We start from the raw sequence: 9298 nt of genomic DNA on the forward strand, positions 1-9298 counted from the left end.
TCCCGTAAGTGTATAAAATATGTTGTATGGCTCCACGGAGCCCGAAATTTCCTTAACATATTGCAGTTGCTGGAGTGTTGCATGCCCCTGGCCTCCAGTTGTAATTTATTTTTGCGATGCATGTCACAGTTTACATCCCACTGTACATTTCTACATTTGGGACTTCATGAATATATAATAGCTAAGAGCAGCATGAAATCATACGGGTCTCCTCTGCAAAAGTAAAAGTGTAAATCACTCATAAGCAGCGATGAAATACGAGAGTGGTGCTGGAGTGGAGCTGGTGATGAAATGCATCTAGCCTGCAGTAAGTGGCCTTTCCCTGATTCATGAGAATGAAAAGTGGGCCTCTTATTTCACCTGATGGTTGTGTCCAACCCTTGAGAGAAAAATGGCATCTTTCCCCTTGTAAAACACCCATGGGGTTAAATAGCTCTATTATTATTAATGACCATCCATTTGCCAATCTAGATGTGGAGTCAGAGTGGGTGTGTAATGAAATGATAAAGTCCATGTAATTACAAACTCAATTATTATCTTTCAAATTTCATTTTGTTTGACAGCATGGGATTTGTTTGAAGCTCATGCCCTTTGTTTAATCTGTATTGCATGCATGTACAGAAGGGTCCAGAAGATTGTGACCACATTGAAAACTTGGCATTCAAAATCTAATTGAAGAAGGAAGTAAACAGGATATTTTAGAATTTTGAAAAAACATTGATGTAAAATTGATGAGAAATATTTTAAAATGTGTAGTATTTCTAGTTCACTAATCAGATAAATCAGATCAGTTTGTGACACTGACTATATTACCTCCTTCACAGACAGAGAGATGTTCTTGCAGAAGCACAAGATGCTCATTGGATCTCAGTAACTGTGATTCAATCGCAAGTGTCTTCAAACAATAGTTCAAAATGCTCTTGAATTCAAAGCAAGTGTTTAGTTAGTTAGTTAGTTAGTTTTGCTCTTTTAGTTTAGTTTTTATCTTCCAAACTAATGACATGCGTGAAAGTGCTACAACTGGCCTAGGTATCGTTATAAAAATACACAAGTCAAAACCCTAAAATCTATATCTATCTATCCATCCATCTATCCTAAAATCAACTGACATGACTGAAAGTGTTACATCTATCCTTCTAACCTCTCTAATAACACATTTTAAAATTAATGTTATTCTTCAGTTCATCTTTTCCTAACTAATGTGCAATGGAATAAACTCATGTTTTTTGTTTGTTTGTTTTTTACATACAGAATGCACACACACACACACACACAGATTTGGGGGATTTTGCTTTCCCAGACTAAAAAGTTGAATGTAGCGTAAGACCTTATTTATTTATTTATTTATTTTTATTTAATTTCATTTCATTTTAGTTTTTATTTGCAAGAAAGTCCAGCTCTCCTTAAGGTTGTCAGCTGATGAAACTATAATAATATCCTTTATTTAGTATGGATATTCTCTCTTGTTGTGTTCTTCTCCTGTCCCAAGGGTTCTAACTGTGCTCATATCAAGTGCACCAATTAAATACATGTAAAATTTGCATACATGGCTGAAACGATACTAAACTTTGATCAAATATGCCACAGTGTACCCCCTTGGTGGGTATGTTTTGGCTCAGTGAACTTCATGAAGACACATTACTTGATCATTTGCATTTTGGGAAAAAAGCACAATCCTAAATCTTTGCCATGGTCTCTCATAAAACTTTTATTTGTGCTTTTCAACACAACTGAGGCAGTTTGTTCAAAACATACAGACACTAAAAGCAATGACACACTGAATCCTCTATCACATTTTTTTAATAAAATCACATATGTCGTTCAAAATAATTCAAGGCTGAATTGTCTCATGTGACATAAAGCTCGCTGCTCCATGCAGAAATGTGCCGTAGGTGGTACAGAGCCTGTTTTTCTTAAGCTCTATAGTCAACCAGATAATGTTTAGACAGGAGAGAGAGAGAGCGGGGAGAGATGATGTTCTATATTTATGCAATTAGCCTTCTAATTGGTAGTAATGGGTTTGCACATGCTAACATAATGACTTGAGTAATCATCTCTGTGGCATCCTTGATGTAAATCCCATCAAGATATATTCAGGTCGTGCTGATTTGCTTAACAGCCCTGTCACAAATTGTCATCCGTGCTTATTGTCTGACTTCAGCATGCCCGTGTGCTACAAGCACCGTTTCATCGCACTTCCTGACCAGGAGTGTCCCTTACTGTCAGATAGCGTGTTTGCATAAATGCCACTATAGCCCAGCCACATGTCAGTTCATTTTATGTGTTAACAGTTGTTGTTTTTCTTTCCACAATAGCATTTATTTTCATACAACCTGATATCTCTTTGACAGTGAGTATTGCACTGTATTTAACAAGCTCTACAACAATTCCTTTTCAATTTTCACTTTCTATTATGCTAATAGGTTTTAAAAAAATGTATACACATTTCTTTTGTTTCAGTTTGGAAAATTAAGATAAAAATTACATTAGAATTATTTTCAGTCTTTTGGATCCCATTGCATGTGCATGCTTTTTCAACATACAATATTCATTAGCTCATATAAAGATACTGTTGATTTATTTATTTATATATTTAGTTTTTTTTGGAGAAAAAAGTCCTATTGCTATTTCATCCAAAACGATCATTTTGTCTTCATTTACTCACCCTCAAGTCGTTCCAAACCTGTCTTGAGTTTCTTTTATCTGTTGAACATAATAGAACATATTATAAACAATGTTGGTAACCAAATAGTTGGTTCTTCAAAATATCTTCAAATTCTCCTCATTGACTTCTATCGTATTTTTTTTTCATACTATGGAAGTCAATGTTGACCAGCAACTCTTTGATCTCCAACATTCTTTGAAATATATTTTTGTTTTCAGCAGAAGAAAGAAATTCATGGAGATTTAGAACAATTTGAGGGTGAGTAAATGATGATTCATATGTGGGTGAACTATCCCTTTAAGGATTGAAACACTTTTCTTTTGTTTTAGTTTGGAAAATAAAGCTCAGGTTTTGGAACAAAAGACGAGACCTTTGCGGTTTGTCATAGGGGAGCAATCCGATTACCAATCTCTCTGACGACAACGTTAGACAATGTTTGCAGGGGAAGATTGAAAACATCTTCAAGCGTTCGCACCGCTGTAATTACAAGTGTGAATCAACCTGGGACTTCAATCAATAACCACTGGCCATTTTGCGAAATGTTTCAATCTGCAGACAATTTGCTTTAAATGCGAGCTGTTATTAGAAGCCCTATTACTCTCAGAGTAAATAGGCTTGACATTTTTAAGCCTTTCTTTTGCGATAATGTAAATATCATTACCTCAATTTTTTTCTGCAAGAGGTGATATTAAAAATACCATCGCTTACCCCCAAACGCGAGGTTTTATGACACATCTATGTATGTGCAGACCGGAGCACGTGGGGTCTGATTCTTTTTTAAAAGCTCGACGGGAGAGTAGCGATTCCCCCTGAATACAAAAAGCACTTAAACAGCATCAGAGTGTGCCGCTGCCTCGGGCTGACGAAAGCATTCAGCGCTGTCACCCACATCAGTCAAGCAGTGCTAGTCCCTGTGGAGGAGAAACTGATACGGACTACATCTTTGGAGCTGTTTAATGTGAAATATCACATGTGAAAAATAGTAGCTCTCCTGGCTGTTGACATAGCGCCACTGACAGCTCGTGCTGTGCCTCTGCACACTGGAAAGCAGCGTGGCTTCAAAACACCTTTTATAAATAATGTAATTGCGCACATACTCTCCACTGCTTGTGCTGATTGGCTTCACACACACGGACCTGCTGGGCAAATGCACTAAAGGTGTCTCACGCGCTTCTCAGCGAATGTGTTAGGGCCAGACATGTGTCTGCCTGCGCACATGAATCTGTCCAGCGTGGCGTGATGCGCTCGGCCCCTCAAAAGAACAATGGCTCTGAAAGACACCTCCAATTTCCAAAGCAGCTCTGGGGTGATTTACAGCACCCTCCGAGAGCGACCTGGCCAAGACTCATTCTGCTTGCTCAGAGAGTGAGTGAGCAGCATCATTTTTCCTTAATGAAGTTAGTGACCCTCTGAAAGGTGACACGTTTACCGCTTCACTGATTTATGCACTGATGCTCCGAGGCAGACTATAGCAGAGTAAGACTGGGAGCATGTGGCCACATCTCTCTCGCTCGTTCCTCTCTTTCTGTTTATAGCTTTCTATATTTGTGCTATTCTGTCCAGTTCTCTGGTATTAAGACAAACTGACATGTAAAATAAGAGCATACTATAGCTCTCTTCCAAAATCTAGTAAGCTGTCCGAAGCCCACAAAATATTCTAGTTTTATGCGAATGCAGTGCACATGGGGTAAATATTGTCATCGGCTTCGTGTATACTTTGAACGTTAAGATTGCACATGCACCTTGAATTGTTTATTTGCACTAATTAGTTCATCCACAAGGTGGCAACACTGCCCAAGCCTGTTGTTTTTTAGTTGAAAAAGACGTTGAATAGATAGAACAATCAGATATCGTCTTACTATTAGAAAATGAGAGGGTCTGTATTAATTACCATTGAAAAAAGTGCAACAGGGATTACGTGAGGCACCTCAGCCGTACAATGGCCTCTGGTCTCCCTCCCAGTGCATATCTATTGCTGCAGCGTTTGCATTAGCGTTACACTTTTTTGGCTAAAGGTTGCAGGATTGCCTTCCAGTGGCTTTGGAACAACTACAAACTACTGGAGACCACAACAACCTCGGTGCATTCCAGTCCACCACACCACAAGATGGCACCATGACCCAAGAACATTTAATATTCTGCCAGTCATGGCAAAATTAACATTCAGGATGTCCCAAAATCAGTATATTGTCATTAATTTTTCAAATTTTTAAACAATACAATGTCAAATATAATGGTACATCATTCGAGACATTAGCGCTAGATAGCTGTCTAGAAAAACAGGTAGGCATTCACTGATGAACAAACAATTTATTATATCTTGTACGTTGATACAATATGTGCATCAAAATACATAAAAATGTATGTTTATGTTCCACGTAAACCAGCTCTCTATCCACCTTGTTTGCTGTCATCCTGGAAATTGCATCAAATAAAGCTTAACTCTGAGGCTGGGGTTGATTAATCTGCCTAGAGTTTACAATCTGGATCTTCAGTTTGGAGCAGCATTCCGACAGATGTTATTTTCAAGTAGAAGGTGGTAAAAATCTAACTATAGACTCTAATTTAATCAAGAGCAAAGCTATTTTCATCTCTCATAACTTCTGGAGAGAAAGAGCACAGACAATGGACGAAAGGATTACCCTTGCGAAAATTAACCATGGTTTTACTTCAAATAAAACAAAAAAAAAACATGGTTACTATAGTTAAACTGGTAACCCCAAATTAACCATGGTCTTGCTACACTAACCATAGTTTAACTATAGTATTTGTAGTAAAACTGTAGCTATAAAAATGGTAATCAATGCGCCAAAATAACATGTTTATCTTATTGTAAGGAGAGTATATTTTGACAGGCTGTGCGTTGGGCTGTACACATATGCTAAGCTTTCTTGTTATTACTGAAGTAAATTACTTAATTGGCATCTACCTTTTAAGGAAGCTTTAAACCATCATATTTAGTGATTTGGAGTGCTCTAGATTGGCACCAACTCTATTTGTATAAAGGAGACTGAACTGATTTTGATGTTAGCATGTTGCTAAGCTAACGGTATGATACTTTAATAAACATGAAAATGCATAGCACAAACAAATGCTGGGTAAAGTAGTCTTTTTAAATTACAAAGAACTGTTTTATAACATTTGTAAGAGTGTTCTCAAGTGTTCATTAACCTACTTTGACAGTTCCATTATGGCGGATGGCTTACATGTAGTGGGCCTTAGCAGCTAATATGATATTTATGTATAGATATCTGTTGCTCAGACATTAAATCATGGTGCTATCAATGGCAAGGCCATGGGTTTGATTCCCAGGAAATGCATGAATTGATCAAACGTTTTGAATGCAATGTCAGTTACTTTGGGTAAATGTTTAAATATTTATTCTGTCTTTCTGCAATTCGGAATATTTTGATTTCCCTCTGCATGATATTAAAATACTAAACATAAAAAAGCAATAACTATATTGGCTCCTGGTGGTAAAAATAAAAATAACCCAAGCATGTAATGCAAGGGAACCAGACATAGTCCCTTTCAATTATTCTAACATCTTTACTTGTGCAAATATGCTAAATTATTTCTAGATGACAGCTTGGAGGAGGGACCAGAATGAGCAAAGTGATGTTCAGACAGGGCTCTCCTTTTCCTGGCGGGTTAAGATATACATACGCTGCTGTAGGGCTCCAGTCTGCCTCCAAAAGCACTGTTTTACATTCTAATTATTAGAGCTGACAGGCTTTATGGCTGGGGCTCAATACTGAGGCCTTTTTCTTGGCACATCTCGCATGTGATGTCAGAGCAAGTTTAATGAGATAAGAAAGTTTGAGTCCTGTAGTTTACGGTTCTCTTTCCTTTGAGCAAATCATGTTCTATTGCTCGCAGCTACTGTAGCACTCTTACTGTACATGTCGGCTGCGCTAACAAGTAGGCGAAGGAGGAAGAATTGCTGCGTTTCCATTTGATTTGTCTTAATTGACTTGATTGTAGTTGGAGACATCAGCAGAAGAAAGGTGTGCCACAATGACTGCGATTAAAATAAATAATGGTTTTAGAGCAGTTCATTAATTCTTTAATATATAAAAAGCCAATCTCAGACACAAACAACAGAGACTTTTTTTAAAGATTTAATTAAGCTACAGGGAATTCAGTGCATATTGTAGGTAAACACTTAGGACCATGGGAATACCATTTAAATTAAAAGAACTGGTGTTGTTTTTCTCATTATCAGATGAATTAAACATTTATCGCTGCCTTTCATTTCTCTCAGAAGCTGACATTTACAGGTCACCTTTTGATAGCGCCAACTTTGTATTGTCTCCAAGTGCCTTAGCAATGTGAGAAAGTATGATTTATTTTGTCTTCCGTGTTCACCTCTTGACTGAGCCTCCGTATTTGTCATTTCATCATCCACAGCTATTGAAGTGAACCTGCAGAAAGCTCTCGCCGAGGCCTCGGAGACCTGTACCCAGGAATGTCTGATCCTGGGTCATTCTGACAGCTGCTGGATGCCGCCAGCGCTGACCCAATTCCAGACGTCCGGCGCCACCACTCTGCCCTCCTTTGGTTTTCCACAAAGCTGGGCGCGGGGGACCAAGCCAGATGGGCGTCACACACTTGGCAGGTCAGTGCCCAAAGATGATCTGGACAAAGGGAGCTACCGGCCCCAATTCTACAACACACTTGAGAGACACTGCGGTAAGAAAGAAGATGCCGTCAAGGTCATCCCTCTAGCCAGCTTTTCCGCCTCATCCAGCCCCCAGACGTCCATTGGCAGAGGCTCTTCCGCCTTCCTGCACGAGCATCAGCTGTAGAAGCGAGGGTAGGCCTCAGAGCACTGCATAATGAGAGTGATTGAAATGGAAAAGCTGACGGGTTCTGATCGTTATTAGCATATGTCAAACCTTTCACAGCACGGCGGAAAGGGAAGTTAAAGCAAAGGACGGTAGCTTTCGATATCCTCTGTGAAACTGAAACATGTACAGTAGACAAATGGTAGATATAGACCAAAGTAGCTCCTCAAGTGAAAAAAAAAAAAAAAAAAGCAGTGTGAAATGTGTCTTAGTGACAGATTAGTGGCAAATGAATTAAGCTTTACTGTTGATCAAAAGGGACAAGATTTTTATTTCATTCTTTTGTGTGCCTCTTGAATGCAACTTAACAAATTACTTTAAAGTCTGTGCTGCTGGAAGAAATCATTGCATACGTTTACGTGCTCGCTGATATTCCTAATTATGAAAAAAAACATTCAAGTAAACGCCATGTTCTTGTTATTCAAAGAAAATATGTGCATATTTCGCACATTATCTGGTCTAATTTTAAATACATATGAACGCGTGTCTGCAGCTAGTGGTCTTGGCGAGTTTAATTGGCGCTCACTAACAGCAAAGCCGGTGATGTTTCATTGTGCTTTGCACATGGACGCAGACATGCTTGTAAACAAAACAATAAAAATTAGGCTCTGAGTTAAGAACCGCATTCGGAATATTAAGACGCATGTAAGCGTAGTCAATAAGGTTAAGTGTAATGTGTGAGCGCTGGTTGACTGCAGTATTTCTTTCGGCTTCGGTGAGGTGCGTCGTTTCCAGCTGAGTTTCCGCCTGAGTCTGTTTTACTCTGCTAAAGAGACCTAGTTCCATGCCCCTGAATGTGCTGCTTACTCTGTCAAGACTACAGACACAGCTAAGCCTCTCTGCAAAAATTTAGTGTAGCAAGTTAACACATAGAAACTTTTATATATTAGGGTGCTTTTTTCTTCTTAAACTTTGACGTTAGCTCTTTTCTCCCTGGTGAGCTCAGAGCCTTCCTCTGATGTTCAGCATGTTGGTAGTTTCCATGCATTTGACACCCTTTCTCTGCCATGAAAAGAAACCCGCTTATTTTCAACATTATCTCATTAGCAGAGGCACAGACATGGCTAAAAAGGCATCCTTTGTTTTTTCGCACTACTATATCAAGATTTTCTCTCGATACATACAATTTATGCACCATAATAAGTGCTGTGGAACCAATTACAAGAATCTCCCAATAGTATAATTACTGTGATCAGTAATCACCGTAACTGCTATAGAAGCAGAACGCTGCTCTACAATAGCATAATTGGCTACCTTTTGTATGTGTGTGTGCTTGTATGATGCGCACTTCTTTTTAAACTTGCGTAAAAATTAAGTGTTTGCGAGGTTTATATATAATGATGTCAAAGAAACAGCCTTAAGATGTAGATATGTATTGTATGGATGTAATGACTGCTAAGTGAAGTAGAAGTTTGCTTACAATCGTGTCATATTTTCATCCAGTACCTGTACTTTCAAACAGAGACATCAAGTAATCCCACAAAGAGGCTGTGCGGGTTGAGAAATCAGCACAAATTTTATTCGCCAACGCTTCTCCTTAGTATATACTGATGACACAGAAATATTTGGGTCAGTGATCCAAAAAATTACTTCACTATAAAATAGTGTACGTGCCAGCGACTAGAAATGTGTCACAGCGAGACGTGTTGGAGTGTGTTGCTCTTTGATGCGAGAGAACTGACAATCACTCCGGCAGCTGTTCCCTCAACAATAGTTTAAGATCTGTCGAACACTCTTGATTAAGAGGAATAATTGCGATGTGGGACTCTATTAAGGGAAGGAAGGT

General features: G+C 38.7%; 1 protein-coding gene across 1 annotated transcript in view; it reads left to right on the plus strand.

Moving 5' to 3' along the window:
• LOC306883000 (protocadherin-11 X-linked-like) overlaps positions 1-7685 on the plus strand; it is a 169904-nt gene extending 162219 nt beyond the window's left edge. Inside the window, exon 6 of the mRNA XM_079438043.1 lies at positions 7076-7685. Within this exon, the coding sequence (XP_079294169.1) occupies positions 7076-7473 (398 nt within the window). The 3' untranslated portion in view covers positions 7474-7685. The remainder of the gene's footprint in view (positions 1-7075) is intronic.
• Positions 7686-9298: the final 1613 nt, after the last annotated feature.

The sequence above is a fragment of the Barbus barbus genome (assembly GCF_936440315.1).
Source record: "Barbus barbus genome assembly, chromosome: 17".
NCBI lineage: Eukaryota > Metazoa > Chordata > Actinopteri > Cypriniformes > Cyprinidae > Barbus > Barbus barbus.